Source organism: Solanum dulcamara, chromosome 5, assembly GCF_947179165.1.
Source record: "Solanum dulcamara chromosome 5, daSolDulc1.2, whole genome shotgun sequence".
Taxonomy (NCBI): Eukaryota; Viridiplantae; Streptophyta; class Magnoliopsida; order Solanales; family Solanaceae; genus Solanum; species Solanum dulcamara.
In genome coordinates, this window is record NC_077241.1 from 75,320,634 (window position 1) to 75,335,745 (window position 15,112).

At 36.4% G+C, this 15,112-nt stretch overlaps 3 protein-coding genes, 1 non-coding gene and 1 pseudogene across 4 annotated transcripts; 1 reads left to right on the top strand and 4 right to left on the bottom strand.

Annotated features, from left to right (window-relative positions):
• On the top strand, positions 1–2,093 carry LOC129888523 (14.7 kDa heat shock protein-like). Its single transcript, XM_055963485.1, has 2 exons — positions 1–329; positions 1,597–2,093. Exons 1-2 carry the CDS (start codon positions 155–157, stop codon positions 1,932–1,934), a joined length of 513 nt encoding a protein of 170 aa, XP_055819460.1. The 5' UTR covers positions 1–154; the 3' UTR covers positions 1,935–2,093.
• LOC129890855 (5S ribosomal RNA) lies at positions 1,257–1,375 on the bottom strand. Its single transcript, XR_008767052.1, has one exon. It is a non-coding gene; the product is annotated as a 5S ribosomal RNA (ribosomal RNA).
• A 284-nt stretch (positions 2,094–2,377) lies between the features above and the next one.
• LOC129888525 (uncharacterized) lies at positions 2,378–4,259 on the bottom strand. The gene is made up of 3 exons (XM_055963486.1): positions 4,149–4,259; positions 3,824–3,905; positions 2,378–3,099 (listed from the first exon to the last, which is right to left on the bottom strand). The coding sequence occupies exons 1-3, from the start codon at positions 4,209–4,211 to the stop codon at positions 2,909–2,911; spliced, it is 336 nt and encodes a 111-aa protein (XP_055819461.1). The 5' UTR covers positions 4,212–4,259; the 3' UTR covers positions 2,378–2,908.
• A 3,467-nt stretch (positions 4,260–7,726) lies between these two features.
• Positions 7,727–11,739, bottom strand: LOC129890770 (putative late blight resistance protein homolog R1A-10; annotated as a pseudogene).
• Positions 11,551–14,512, bottom strand: LOC129889862 (uncharacterized). Its single transcript, XM_055965327.1, has 2 exons — positions 13,716–14,512; positions 11,551–12,141 (listed from the first exon to the last, which is right to left on the bottom strand). Exon 1 carries the CDS (start codon positions 14,383–14,385, stop codon positions 13,717–13,719), a length of 669 nt encoding a protein of 222 aa, XP_055821302.1. The 5' UTR covers positions 14,386–14,512; the 3' UTR covers positions 11,551–12,141; position 13,716.
• Between the last annotated feature and the right edge of the window lie 600 nt (positions 14,513–15,112).

Sequence of the window (15,112 nt, forward strand, 5' to 3'; positions counted from 1 at the left end):
GGTCAGAGCCATTGGGCCTATATATCTCAACCCACGTAGTTAACATGGTCCAAAATTAGGCCCAATCAAAGCGGAAGTACCATTTCCAAAACCCACTGTAAAACCCTTGATCGGAAAAATCAGACAGTGAATATCCTTTCATCGATCGGAAAAAATGTCAATGGTTCTAAGTCTCAGAAAAGCAGCCGGAGCTTCAACACTGTTCAAATTAATCAGCTGCAAATCTCAATTTATTACCGCCGCACCTTCAATCACACGCTTTTTTTCCTCCATTTCAACCTCAGATTCAAATTCCTTGAGCAAGGAGCAGAAAACCACTACTGAGCCAAGTAATTGATTCATCCGTTTAGTTCTTTTTTCTTATTAACACTTCATGCTATGTGATATTTCTACGTTTACATTAGGTAGAATGTATATCTAATGTCGAGTGGATTATCTGTCGAGTCGTTTACTAATAGTTATTATCTCAGAAAGTCACATTTTTTGTTTGAGGAAAATTGGAATCAAGAAAAAAGGACTTTTTGAGATAATAACTATTAATTGAGTGATTATTTGAAAAATCAACTCCATTTAGTGTTCATAGTCTTTTTAGTTTAGTTAGAGATTCGATACAAGTATAGAAATTGGGTTGAGATTTAGAGAATATTGCTAATTTATTCATCCTAAAGACATTGAGTATGGTATGAAACAAACAAAAATGGAACTATAGGTTTTTTTCCATTTGCCAAAATTTTGCTCACTGAGCAGTCACTTGGTACCTATGTGCTTGTGTTGGTGGGAGGTAGCATGTATCTGGTGGAATAGTCTATGTGCGTGCAAGCTTGCAAAACACACAAAAAAATGTATACATGATTTGTATGGCTGGAGCATCTAAAGGTGTAGCATAGACCTTGGAGTCTAGGTTCAAATCTTACAACAACAACAACAACAACAACAACAACCCAGTGAAATCCCACAATGTGGAGTCTGGGGAGGGTAAAGTGTACGTAGACCTTACTCCTACTAAGGTAGAAAGGCTGTTTCCGAGAGACCCTCGACTCAATAGAAGCATAAAAAGAGGTCAGATAAGGCTAAGAAGTTCAAAGCGATCTGAGAAAGCAAATAACGAAAGCGACACAGATAAAATAGAGTAATCAAGGTACAAAAAGTAATAGATAATAACAGAATTAAGAGCACAAGAAATTATAGTGCGCTAATTCGCTTACTAATACGGAAGAATAACGAGACTATGTACTAGCCTTCTACCCTAAAAAGGAGAGATGCAACACGAGGACTTTCCAGGGGGTCACCCATCCTAGTACTACTCTCGCCCAAGCACGCTTAACTTCGGAGTTCTGATGGGATCCGGTGCATTAGTGTTGGAATGATCGCATCCTAGGTTCAAATCTTAGCAGAAAAAAAAACGCAGTAATTGATTTCTCCTCACATACCAAAACCTTGGTGAGTGGAGTTGCTCGATGTGTCTATGCTGGGGAGGTAGCACTATCTGGTTGTAAAGTTGAGGTATATGGAATTTGGCCCAGACATCAGTGTTATCCAAAAAGAAATTAAATGATTCATATAACCAGTCCTCAATTTCCTTGTGTTTATTTGCAGTTCTGGTGACGGGTGCTCCACAAGAATTCAAGATGGAGAACCCCTTTCAGTCAGCAGGACCGAAGGAGGTGCTAGAAGTGGATACAGTAAAGGATGGCATACTTGTGAGAGTGGCAATGCCTGGTGTTAGTGAAGAAGGGATTAAGGTATGGTTAGAGAACAACACGGTTTACTTCACTGGCAGAGGAGAAATCGAAGTGGAATCTGAGGAATCGGGGAGGAAATACGGAGGGAGTCTTGAGTTTAGCACTGATTGCTGTAAAGCTGGGAAGGTTGAGGCACAAATGAAAAATGGTATTCTTAGAATGGTAATTAAAGGTGAAATGGAACAAGATTGACTGTCTTAATGTTCTCTCTTTGTTCATCTTGTTGATATATCCTTTAGACACGATGCATGTAAACTTTGTTGTATTTGGGGAAATATTTGATCAATGGTCTATACTATATGCTTGTTATTGGAATTACTCAATTAACAGAAAGGAAAACTTTTAACTCTATCATGAAATTGCTTAACTGTGTTAAGCATGTTATTGTTCATAGTTAAGATTGTTTCACTGCTTTGATGATTGTCTTGGTCACTTGTGGAAAGTGATACTCCACCCGTCCCGTACATGCGACACTCTTTCCTTTCTAGTAGTTCCAAGAAGAATGATAAATTTATATATTTAGTAATAATACTTTAAACCTCTCATTTAACCTCGATGAGATGATTTATATCTACACAAATATTTATGGTTTGTTTTAAATCACAAGTTTCAACCGTCTTCTTTTCATTCTGAAACTTTATGACCACTGAAACACTATCACATAAATTTATATGCAGAGAGTACTTATTTAGGTTCACTACAATAACAACAACATACCTAGTGTAATTCCACAAGTGAAGTTTGGGGAGGATAGTGTGTATGCAGACCTTAAATCTTCGGTAAAAAGGAAGAGAGGTTGTTTTCTATGGACATATGAAAAAGTCGATTACAGCAACAAGCAGGCCATGTTTTTCTTATCTGGTTAGAGTATTTTCCTTTTGCTACTCCTTTACCAAGGGGAACATATGATTTATGAGATTGCTCAACTGATTAAGCATGTTAATGTGTTTAAAAATCATGGGCAGAGTATAAAGAAACTGGAAACTTTATACAGGGAACTAAAGGAGAAAATCTAAAGTATTCAAATGGAAACACAAGATTCCCTACAAATAAACATTTGAAAGAACATGTATTTGACTCCTTGTTAGTATGAAAATTTCATATATACTTATCAACCCCATGAATGAATATTCATCGAAAGACGAATCAAACTTTTGTTCTTTCGATTAATCAACCATATTCTTGGTCGTGTTCCAACGAAAGTTCAGTAAACTAAAAAAGAACGCGGAAATTCGGCTATGGCGTTCGTTGATCTTTTGGCTCTTTACTGTGCCATCTTTTTCCTGGTGATGATTTTTAACATCTCCTCTTACAAGCACTTGCTTTTTCCCAACATCTATTGTATACTCCCTCAACCCTGTCAATATTACTTATAATAGTTTAATTTCAACACTTATGAGCATGTGTGTTTGTAAAAGAACATGCTACAATGGGTCAGCTTATAGTAGTGTAAAAATTCTGTACTACAAGTGCATAGAAGTAACATGACCATGGGGAAATAGCCAAATTTAACTTAAAATTTCCGTGATTGTCCGGTCAATGAAGTGAGTTGAAAATTATAAAATTTCATATCAAATTCTTGCATAAACAAAATACTACTACTTATGCACTTTCTTTTTTAGTCTGTTCCAAAAAGAATGACACATTTCTATAAGTAACAATTTCACTTTAAAATGTCCATTTTATCCTTAATGAAATGATTTATAATCACACAAACATTTTAGACCACAAATTTTAAAAGTTTTTCTTTCTTAAACTCAGTGCCAAGTCAAACTACATTACATAAATTGAGACCGACGATGTATGATTTTTTTCCATTTGTCGATATATGTACAGGTGGGAGGTCTAGGCACCCCTGGAATTAGTGATTTGTGCATCTATTGTCAATGAAATGAATTGAAAATCATGAAACCTCATGTTCATTTCTCGCCGAGGCAAAAAATACTAACACCTCATGCTCAATTTGTGAACTTCCCCATTTTTATATGTTAACGTAAACTGACTCCGGACACCACGATTATTAAAATAAAATAAAGATGATGAAATTGACAAACATATAATAAGCCTAAGTTTTTTCTGACCTGTTATCTTTGAGGTGATTTGAGATATTCTGTCCCTACAATGTGTGCATCCCAAATCAGCATTCATCACCACCACCTGAAACTAATAACACAAAATCCTCATATATAAGAAACTAGACAATTCCAAACATAATCTTTTTTCCCTGATAAAATATAAGTTGCGCGGACTCTTCACTTTTAATGTCATATTCCCATCAAATTCTTCAAACATACACTATTTTAGGATAATCCGACATGCATCTGTTGACATTTTTAAGATTACGAGCAACATAGGCTAAAACACAAATTAAGGTGATGAAACAAAAAGTAATAATTAAGAACTTACAGAAGGAAGCTTAAGATTTGCAACACTTAACAAAGTTTGTTTTTGACATTTTGATTTCTTCATGAGATTTTTCTTTGATGATTATAGTGATGATGATTAAGAAGAAGAGAATTGTTGGCCTAATGGGCTAATTATTGTATTCTACAGCCTGGTCAACATATATATATTAATACATTCTACTAATACTTATCTATCCTAACTAATATTAATCACTTTTCAACATTTACTCTAATACATCCAACGTATGGGAACAAACTAAAACATTTATTATTATAATCCTGCCTTTATGTGCCAGATTACATAGATTAAGGGTGTGTTTGGTGTTTCTCCGCAAAATAAGTGATTTACTTACGTATTTGATAAATAAACAAAAAATATTGTCCCAAAAGTATTCATATATAAACTATGAAAAAACACTATAAGAGTGAAGGTGGGGTGGGCGTTAGGGTGTTGGGCTATGGAGTAAACAATCAACGTGGAATTGTGACTTTTAAAACTTATTTTTTTTGATTTTCTAGAATTTATATTTCAAAACATTTTAACTAATCAAATATATAAGATAATAGGAAAAACAATTTTTTTAAAATTTTAAGAAACTTATTTTACAAAATATTTTAACTAATCAAATATATAAGATAATAGAAAAACATTTTTTTTTTCAAAGAGATATTTATTCCTTCATACCAAACACACCCTAAGATAAATGTATTCAAAAGTAGCAGACTTAGCAGTCGTGAGGAATAGTAGGGTAAGAGTTTGGCATGTTATGGCCATCAATAACGAACTTATACCTTTTAAACCTGAAGGTGGTTTTCATATTCCCATCACATACTTGTATTCAAATATTTTACCATAATTTATTGCAATCCATTCTTTTTAGTCAGTCAAAAAAGAATGTCAATTTTTTTTTATAATTATAAATAATTTAATTTTAATTTTTTTTTATCACCCAAATATCTAAGATTTGTTTAGATCATAAATTTTAAAAAATTTTTTTAATTTTTTTTTTCATCTTAGACTTTATATCGAATTAAATAATATTACATAAATGATGATGGATATAGTACTAAAATATTAGTAGTTGCTCATAGTCAGAAGAATCAGAGAGCTTTTGCCCAGAGATTAGTTTATTTTATCTGTATTGGAACTAGCATAATTTATTTAATTAGTCCGTGAAGCAGGTTAACAGCTACTAGTAAGAGATGATAAGAGTATATTACTATATTAGTAATAAAAAGAATATAAGAATGGGACACCTAATTATAGGGCAGCCCGGTGCACTAAAGCTCCCGCTATGCGCAGGGTCCGGGGAAGGGCCCGACCACAAGGGTCTATTGTACGCAGCCTTACCTTGCATTTCTGCCAGAGGCTGTTTCCAGGCTTGAACCCGTGACCTCCTGGTCACATGGCAGCAACTTTACCAGTTACTCCAAGGCTCCCCTTCCGGGACACCTAATTATACTTTTCGAATATTAAAAAATGCCGCCAACTAACCATTAGGAGCAAGTCACTCAGTTGACCCCTACTAGGCTAATACCACTAGGTCCAATGGTGCAGGTGGTGATGATCACCCCGGGGTATGCGCTAGCGCCCTTGGCAGGCATTCCAGAACCCGTCAACGCTCATGAAAACTCAGGTCGATCGTACCCGGGCAATAAAGAAGAAAAGAAATAAGTAGGGCGATCGATCTCACACCCAGGGCGAAAGATTATTGAGTGAATACTTGGAGAAAAAGGAGATTTAATATAGATGAAATTCGTGGAAGCGGACCTTTGATTTCCTTGGACCACGTAGCCCATAATTATTTCTTTTTATTTGATAACTGAAAATATCCGAGTCAGCTTACATGCGCACCTGATAAGACTTGGACATACGAAACAAATCACTTGATAATACTTTTGCTATCAATTTAACTTTGAGAGCTCATAATTCTTAAATCACTTCATTAATCCTTAGGTCAGAGTGTTTGGTTAGGTCATATGTATACTCCTATTTTTATGACATTTTGACCAATAATCAGATTCTATCCTTCTCCTAGACCTGTTTTGTTCCCATCAGAGAAACTACAACAGCATAAGCAAAGATTTGTACAATAATATACCTAACGTAGTGCAAGTTCTACAAAATGGTGGTTAGATCGGCTATGTTATATGTGGTGGAGTGTTGGCCAGTTAAAGTCTCTCACGTTCAAAAGATGAAAGTAGCCGAGATGAGAATGTTGAGATGGATGTATGGGCATACCAGGAGCGACAAGATTATAAATGAGGCTATTCGGGACAAGGTAGGAGTGACCTCAGTGAAAAACAAAATGCGGAAAATGCGACTGAGATAGTTTGGGCATGTGAAGAGGAGAGACACAGATGTCCCAGTGCGGAGGTGTGAGAGGTTGGCTATGGATGGTTTCAGAAGAGGTAGGGGTAGGCCGAAGAAATATTAGGGAGAGGTGATTAGATAGGACATGACGCAGTTACAGCTTAATGAGGACATGACCTTAGATAAGAGGGTGTGGAGGACCCATATTAGGGTAGAAGACTAGTACATAGTCTCGTTATTCTTCCGTATTAGTACGCGTATTAGCGCACTATAATTTCTTGTGATCTGACTTCTGTTATTATCTATCTATTACTTTCTGTACTTTGATTACTCTATTTTATCTGTGTCGCTTTCGTTAATTGCGTTATTCGTTATTTGCTTTTCCATATCGCTTTGAACTTCTTAGCTTTATCTGTCCTCTTTTATGCTTCTTTTGAGCCGAAAGTCTCTCGAAAACAGTCGTCTTACCTTGGTAGGAGTAAGGTCTGCGTACGCTTTACCCTCCCCAGACCCCACGTTATGAGATTTCACTGGGTTGTTGTTGTTGTTGTAGTCACGCAAAGTTTGGAGTATGGAGATGATAGAGTGTACGCAGACCTTACTCATACTTCAGATGTAAAAGACTTTTCTGATTGATAAACTCTTGGCTCAAGAAAAAACAGTCCAAAAAAATATAACGAAAGTAAAAATATAACAAAGCATTCTGAACAGTGATTACAACAAAAGAATACGATTATCGAAGTTTAAAAAATAATAGATAGTAACAGAAATCGAAGGACAAAAACTAGATGAGCAATATTACTACTACTTCTATAGACAGATATCAAGAAAAAACACTACTTCCTGCTAACATAGTATCCTAATTTGTGTCCTCTACGACTCATATCTAAGGTTATATCTTTGGTAAGTTGAAACAGAGTCATGTCTGGTCTAATCACCTCTTCCCAATACTTCTTTAGCCTACCTCTACCTCTCCGAAAACCATCCAAAGCCAATCTTTCACACCTCCGCATTGGGGCATCCATGCCTCTCCTATTCACATGCCCAAATCATCTCAGTCTCGTTTTCCGCATTTATCCTAGCTCCACTAGAGTCACTCCCATCTATATCCTCATTTCTACTTTTATCTCTCCTAATATTCACACACACAGAACGCAGCAAAACAAGATTTTGTAAATGAAGAAATTTGAAGATAGACAAGCTTGACAACTACAGGTATAATTTTAATGAAGCTTCACAAGCAAAAAGTCACTATCGATTCCAAGTCTTAAGGGATATCAAACAAATACATGTGGATATGAAACAGGACTTCTAAAAATAAAAAAAGGGATATCCTGATGCGCTAAAGCTCTCGCTATGCTAGGGGTTCGAAGAAGGACCGGATCACAAAGGCCTATTATAGGCAGCCTTACTTTGCATTTCTATAAGAGACTGTTTCCACAGCTTGAACCAGTGACCTTGATTACATGTAAACAACTTTACCAGTTCCTCAAAATCTCCCATCGCAGAATACTTGCAAATAATGCCCTTCAAACAAAACGTGCAAAAATCTTCAAATTCAATATAAAATCCTCAAATTCAATATAATCACCAACAGCTCTCCCATACACGATTTTCAAATCCTCAAGGAGAAGAAACTTCAATTCAAGATATCCTATCTCTGTGACTTCCCACATTTCTCTTGACCAGTCTTCAGCAAAAAGGCATCAACCTTCAATTGAAGCACCTCGAGTTTGGGCAATTTGCTAATGATCGTCATGTCTTCCCATGGTAAATAAGTGCGACAAATGTCAACTTATTGAGATTTGGGGGGAAAGAACCCGCACACGGAAGCCTGAAATATGAACCAATCAAGTCACAGCCGATAGGTGCAATATTTAGTGCCTCAAGCTCATGCAGATGTTTTAGATTATCTAGTCATTCGGGCTCATTAGAAAACTCGTAACCACCACCAGAAATCCCCAATTTTTTAAACTTTCTTAATCCTTTCAAATATTTCCTTTGTACAACAAGAAGGACTCAAACCAGAAACACTTAGCAAATTTTCCAAAATCGGGTGCTTAGCTGATACGTTCCGAGGAGGATATAAGTACATGGATGTACAATGAAGATGCCTCAACTGATAAACTTGCCAAATTCCAATTGTTAAGTATATCCTCCAGTCTAGTTTTGGATCGGATTGAGAAACCATGAGAGTTTTGTAAATTCCAAAAATTGGAAAGTGAGAGATCCTCAGGAACCTTATAAGTAGTCATTGCCAAATACCTTAAACCAACTAGGTGTAGTATTTCACTAGGGAAATCACTGAATTCCATGGCCTCCAAATCCAACACCCGAACAAGTTTAAAATGACCTAGTCTTAATAAAAAATCTAGCCATAATTCATCTGTAGAAAAATGAAGGGAACGTGTTTTCTTACGAGTAAGATCATCGAAATGAATATGATGATAAATACCATTTGAATGAACTGATATCCAGCGACGACCTTCAGGAGGAAACTCAGGTCTAAAGCTTTCGAGATCTACAACATAGGAATACAAAAGCCTCTCCCCTTCAGCTTCTTTCAAGCATAAATCATGAAGAAGATCATGAATCCTACATGCCTTGATTTTTCCTGCTAAATTTTGATTGCTAACAACAAGAAGATTTTTATCAATAAGATCATGTAAAAGATTAGAAGCCACTTTTTCCAATCCCTCGAGCCCCTTTAGCTCTACGAGTCCTTCTGCAACCCATAATCTAATTAGTTTCTTCACAGAAATCTCTCTAGCTTTCGGAAAAACTCCAAAATACAGAAAACACGCCTTCAAATGAGATGGAAGATGTTTATAGCTCAAAGCGAGCACTTGTGAGCAATGTTGATAGTCATCAAGGTTTACTAATAAGCTCATACTTTGAGCTACTTTCATTTACTCATCAAGTGTCTTGCTAGAAAGAATACCTGCAACCACAGAAATCATTAGTGGCAATCCTTTTCAACTTTCTACAACTACCTTTGCAACGCTGTCAAATTCGTTTGGACAATCCTTTTTGCCAAAACAAATTCCAACTTTCTTTTGGCTCCAAGAAACGCATTGGAAACGGATCCTTAGGAGAGCTAGCATATTGAGCAACATTCATGTCCCGAGTAGTCAACAATATTCGACTTCTATTACTGTTTTCTGGAAAACATAATCTAATGTTATCCCATGCCTCTGTGCTCCATATGCCATCCACAACAATCAAATACCTCCTACCCTTTAAACTTTTTTGCAAGCGATCTGCTAGGTCTCCATCGCTTACATTATCAAGCTCTTCTTTCACCCCAATAGCATCATTAAGGAGACATAAAAGCATCTTTCTTAAACTGTAGTCCTTGGACACAGTAATCCATCCACGAACATCAAAGAAGCTCAGAATTAAAGGATCATAAAACATCTTTTTGGCAAAAGTTGACTTACCTATACCGCCCATCCCAACAATAGAGATCACTTCCAGTTGAGATGAGTGTCCCCTAAGTTTACTCCTTATGACATCTTGTTCAATGTTGTACCCCACCATATCATTCTCCAAGGTTGAAACATGCGATCGTGGAGAACTAGAACCACCAAGTGAATGATTTCCAGGTTTCGAATTCATGTTGTTTTTGATGAGCTCTTTGTTGACAGACTCAACATCTTCTATAGTTTGTTGCAACATCTCAAGGAACCTCTTGTTTGCCTCTGTTCGAACATGTTCATCCTTCTCTATAACCAGATGTTGGAAATGTGACTCAATTTGATCTTCTGCTGCTAGATCTTTGACTTTCTTTTGCAAATCATTTGTTGGTTCGTTATCAATATTGTCAAAAAGCTCTTGCAGAGAGCTTACCTTGTCATAGAGTAATCTCAAATGTTCTTTGTGACCCTCCTGAAGGTCGAACCGAGATTGTCAAAACTGATGTATTGTTCCTTTCAGAGAAATTACAGCAGCATATGCAAAATTTGTCAATGAAGAAATTTGCAAATAAGTATGGCAATTGCTTTCCCCTACTGATTTTACAACATGCTAAGTCAACTAATGTTTTTATATAATATTCAATCTCACCTGCCCCGAAGCAACACATAAGCAGGATGGATTAAAAGTTAATGTCTCCATTGACTTGATCAGTCTCTGAAAAGTTAAATCTATAATATTTCTTTATACCAATCCATCTTACTATTCTCAAAAATGAATGTAAAACCCTGTTCATTGGCTCCAAAAAAAAGCAAAAAACAACAGCAGGTATTTGCATCTATTGTACTTGGATGTATTTTCAATTATTTGGCTTTAATCTCTTGTTGAATGTTTATATGTTAGCTTTTTTTCTTACCTTATTTTGTTTTCGGGTGGTGTATGGAACTGCTTTTGTGTGTCTTTGATTATTCCGCCGGTACCTCGATTCACTAAAGTTTAAGCAGATAAAAACACATCATCTAGTGCTTTTAGTATGACACGAGTATCATAATATGAAAAGAAATAAAACCAAAGAGCCAACATTAACAGTTCTAAGACTTCTGAAGTTTTGATTTGTAGATGTTGAAGGAGAGCCTTGAAACAAAAGGTAAAGTTATCTCCACATGACTTATAGATCAAGGGTTCGAACAATGAATGCAACTACTAATATTTATGTTAGAATAGACTGTCTACATCACACCTCATGGGCACAGTCCTTCTCCAAATGCTACTAACATGGGATGTTGTGTACCGGACTACCCTTTTTGATTTTTAGATGTTATAATCGTTACTTAAAATCAGGTTCAGGGTGCTAAAATGATGCAGTTAGCCAGTTACCCAATTATTAGGTATCTAAAACAAATTTTCCAAAGAAAAGGAAGAAACTGAAAGGAATATTAATCAACACTAATGAACTCGTCTCCACAATAATGCAGAAAAATTTAACCCGGACAGGGTCCAACCATAGTGAAATAATACCTTAAAAGCCCCAAAAAGAAATCAGAAAAACCAAAACAGATTGACAAAACATTTCGACAGAAGACTCCTCTAATATTTTCAATTTTTTAAAGGGAATTAATCTTCAAGTAAAACAGATGACATGAACATAAAAAATTGCAAAGAAACAAAACCCAGCAAAATCAAAGATCCAAATTAACAAATTCAAGACTTCTTTTGGATAAAGATTTTGAAAAGCAGCCGATTATCATTGAGAGTCTTCTGTATGCCTAAAGATGCCTATGACTGTCTTAATTTATTCTCTAGACCACAAATATCTTTAGCAACTTACAGCTAACAATACGGGAGCACAGCCACTATATAACATCTATGGCATGTACACAAGGGAAGAAGCAAAGCATTTTGCTGCTCAGAAACATTTTCGGAATCGGCTTCCCAGGGGTATTGGTTTTTGACTTATTCTTTTTCAGAAAGCATAAACCCAGGCAAAGGAAGGATTCCATAATCCACTCTCAGGTCAATCAGGCCCTTCAAACTGAACAGTTCCCTCAAACATAGGATTTGCTCTCTGTACAGGATATGGCCTCTCCAATGCGATTGCCAAACTAAAGTAGATACAATGCGAGCATGGAACTTTTTGCATGTGTTTCAGGGATATGAAAATAGACATATTGAAGAACAGAACTGCATCCAGCCTATGCTTTTTCCTCAAGAGCTCTCAGAAAACAACTCTAGGTACAACAGATCCACTTTGTCTGTGTTTATTGCCCTGCATGAAGACATACAGAAAGGAAAAGCAATCATGCTGATGATTCCCTAGCTCCCAAAGTAGTGCAAAATCTAAAGTTACAATACACCTAGAGGAAAATACAGACAAAAAGGTAAAGAAAGATTCCAGCTTTTAACAAATGAAAATAATCTCTATTCAGCCAGAGGTTTTACCAACCACCTGGAGCTTTGCAGTTGCTCAAATGTCCCTATTTAGAAATGTATCAATTCCTCCCACCACACCCCACCACACCTTTTTAAAAAAATAAATGATATACAGATGTACCCCCAAGGAAATTCCCTCTCCCCCTCATAAAATCTCTCCTTTCTCCAGATTGAGTACTCAAAACTGTGTAGATACACATCATGAGTGCTTCGAAAATACAAAAATCTATAGAAAAGAACAAAAAATATGTTCCACTCTTGAGTCGTGTAACTTAAGCTATATCAAAATGTTAGACAGCATTCTTGTTGAATGTTACACAAATATTTCAAGGAGGAAAAAAGAACCCTGATGATATTTATAAGAGGTCTCAAAAGGGAAAATTACTCTCCCAAAATAATTGCCACAGGACTAATAGGTATTCTCACAATAAGTCCGTGTGAAGCAGTCAAGGAACAAAACAATCTTGCAGAAATTCCATTTCCCAGATGAACCATAATTTTTTGGTGAACAGACTGACATTTATATTCTCACCCATTATTTTACGCTGGGTCACCATGCTATAAACCTTGCAAAGCCTAGGTGTATGTAAAGCTCCAGTAGAGTTCATGAAATTCAACTCAAAATCCCTAACATCCTACAAGAAATCTGAAGCATGAGTTAATTCTGTACCTCTATGAAGCTTTCTAAAACCAGAGTTCACTTAGTAGGGTCTTCTCAGCAATCCTTCTAGAATAGAGACTACTTTAATTTTTGTTCTTTCAGAAAAATAAGGAAGCGTGCAATTTATACACAAGCACTATGTTAAAATGAATGTACTTTCTTTCCATATGAACCGCCTGAAACTTAGAGAAGCTCGAAGAAAGGTAAAGAAGAAACCTTTGCTTTATTATCCAAAGAGCCATCCTTGGTTTCCAAGACAGAGGCTTTAGACTTCATGTAGTATTATCTAAAATGATTAGCATCACAAGTAACTGAGGCACCTTGATTATGCTTATTAAGACAAATCTTTATAAAGGTAAACAGGATATTCTTGCCTTATTATGCAAAGGGTCACACAGTCAGTTTCCAAGAGGGAAGTTTTAGGCCTCTTGCAGTATTGTTTAAAATGTTAGGATCACAAGTAATTGATATTTGAGGCACTTTGATTTGCTCACAAAAGAAATCTTTATCACTTCTCAGTTCTAACTAACCTACTTTCTGAACCTAAACCACCACCCAAGTACCAAAACTTCACTTACTCAGAAATTCTCATACAAGCTTGAAAGAAGTTGAAAAGCATGAAACTCAGGAAAATGTTAACTACAAGCAATGATCTTTACAAAGCTTTACGAATCACCAGAAATTGGTAGCTTATTACATTGAAAAAACATCAACAAATTCATTAGCAACTTTAAAGTGCCAATACTCACCTCATCTTCGTCGCGAGAATCCTCCATCTCTTCGATTCTTCTCCATTAATAAAGCTCTTTCTCTTCCCCTCTCTTTCCTCTCCCTCTCCAACCGCTCTTGTCGCAATTCCTCCACCATCTTTTTCCCATTACTCTTTTTCACAGGCCTCGAATAATCATTATCTTCTTCACTCTTTTCACCGGAATCCTCTTTCGGTTTCTCTAAATACCAAGGCAATTTGGTTCCTTTACCAACAATTCCATACCCTAACCTATACTTCTCATCCTCCGGATTAATAACCCTCGGCGGTTGCTCTTTCTTCGCTCTCTTCTTATCCCTTCCGTCTTTCTCCTCATCTTTTACTTTAACTGGATCGAAGATTCGAATCCCTTCGAACAAGTTGATGTGGTTAGAATCCTTCTTTCCCGATTTCTCCTCCGGCGATTTTTGATCTGCTGACGAATTTTTGAGGTGACTTGACGACGACGAAGGCGCTGATGATGATAAGCCACGGGCTTGACGGAGCTGCTCGAGCCGATACTCGGAATCGCGCTTGCGAGATTGTTCCTGTTTGAGCTGTTCCTCTTTAGCCGCGGCTTCCTCGTCTCGCTTTACTTTCTCACGGTTATCGAAGTTGTACACGTTCCATCGCTTCTGTGGGAGAATGTTCAAACCTCCGTGGCCTCCCATAGCTCGATTGGTTTAGATCACTGGAACAACAGACGATGAGTTGGGGAAATTGATATCCCTAATTCTGGAATTGAAGTTGTTCAGGAGATCGATATCGGGTTGGTTTCTGTTTCAGGCTTGTTTTATAATGGGCCGGTCCGGGCCGGGCCGGGCGTTCTACAGCATTGACCCGATAAGTTGGAAAATCCAGAGGTGTGATTTAAAGGATGGCTTTGGAGGTGAAAAGCTGTTGATTTTGAACTTTTGACCGCAACTTAAGCTAATAAATTTTTAAAATTTTGATTTTGAAAATTTATTTAAAGCAAGCGAAAATCAAAAGTTTACGATCATCCATTTTGAAAGTCATAATTTTCTTAATGCAAAGTTGGCTAAGCGATTTGCAAGAATAACCTTTATAAGGAATGATTATATTTTTAATACACTCAATTGGCACAAGTTTTGCCTTAAAAGGTATCAATATTGCTTAATTATTTGCAAGTCAAACAAAACTGAAATTTATACCTTATAAGGCAAAACATTACACTCACTTCACTCTTGCTCCTATGCAAAATTAACTTATGCACACAATATAATTAGAACTTTTATAAGAATTTTGGTAAGCGGAGTCATTATAATTACCCTTCATGGCGTCCTTTTTCTACAATTCATTTGAGATTTAATAAATTGAAAGAAAAGGCCGGTTAGACTTAGCTGCTTTATTTCATTTCAAGGAAATTATGCAGTTCAG

Excerpts from the sequence above, each read along its gene's own strand:
- LOC129888523 (XM_055963485.1), top strand. The coding sequence starts at position 155 with ATGTCAATGGTTCTAAGTCTCAGAAAAGCAGCCGGAGCTTCAACACTG. Across the intron at positions 330-1,596 it reads GAAAACCACTACTGAGCCAA|TTCTGGTGACGGGTGCTCCA; the intron begins GTAATTGATTCA and ends GTTTATTTGCAG.
- LOC129889862 (XM_055965327.1), bottom strand. The coding sequence starts at position 14,385 with ATGGGAGGCCACGGAGGTTTGAACATTCTCCCACAGAAGCGATGGAAC.
- LOC129888525 (XM_055963486.1), bottom strand. The coding sequence starts at position 4,211 with ATGAAGAAATCAAAATGTCAAAAACAAACTTTGTTAAGTGTTGCAAAT. Across the intron at positions 3,906-4,148 it reads CAAATCTTAAGCTTCCTTCT|TTTCAGGTGGTGGTGATGAA; the intron begins GTAAGTTCTTAA and ends TTGTGTTATTAG. Across the intron at positions 3,100-3,823 it reads AATCACCTCAAAGATAACAG|GGTTGAGGGAGTATACAATA; the intron begins GTCAGAAAAAAC and ends TAATATTGACAG.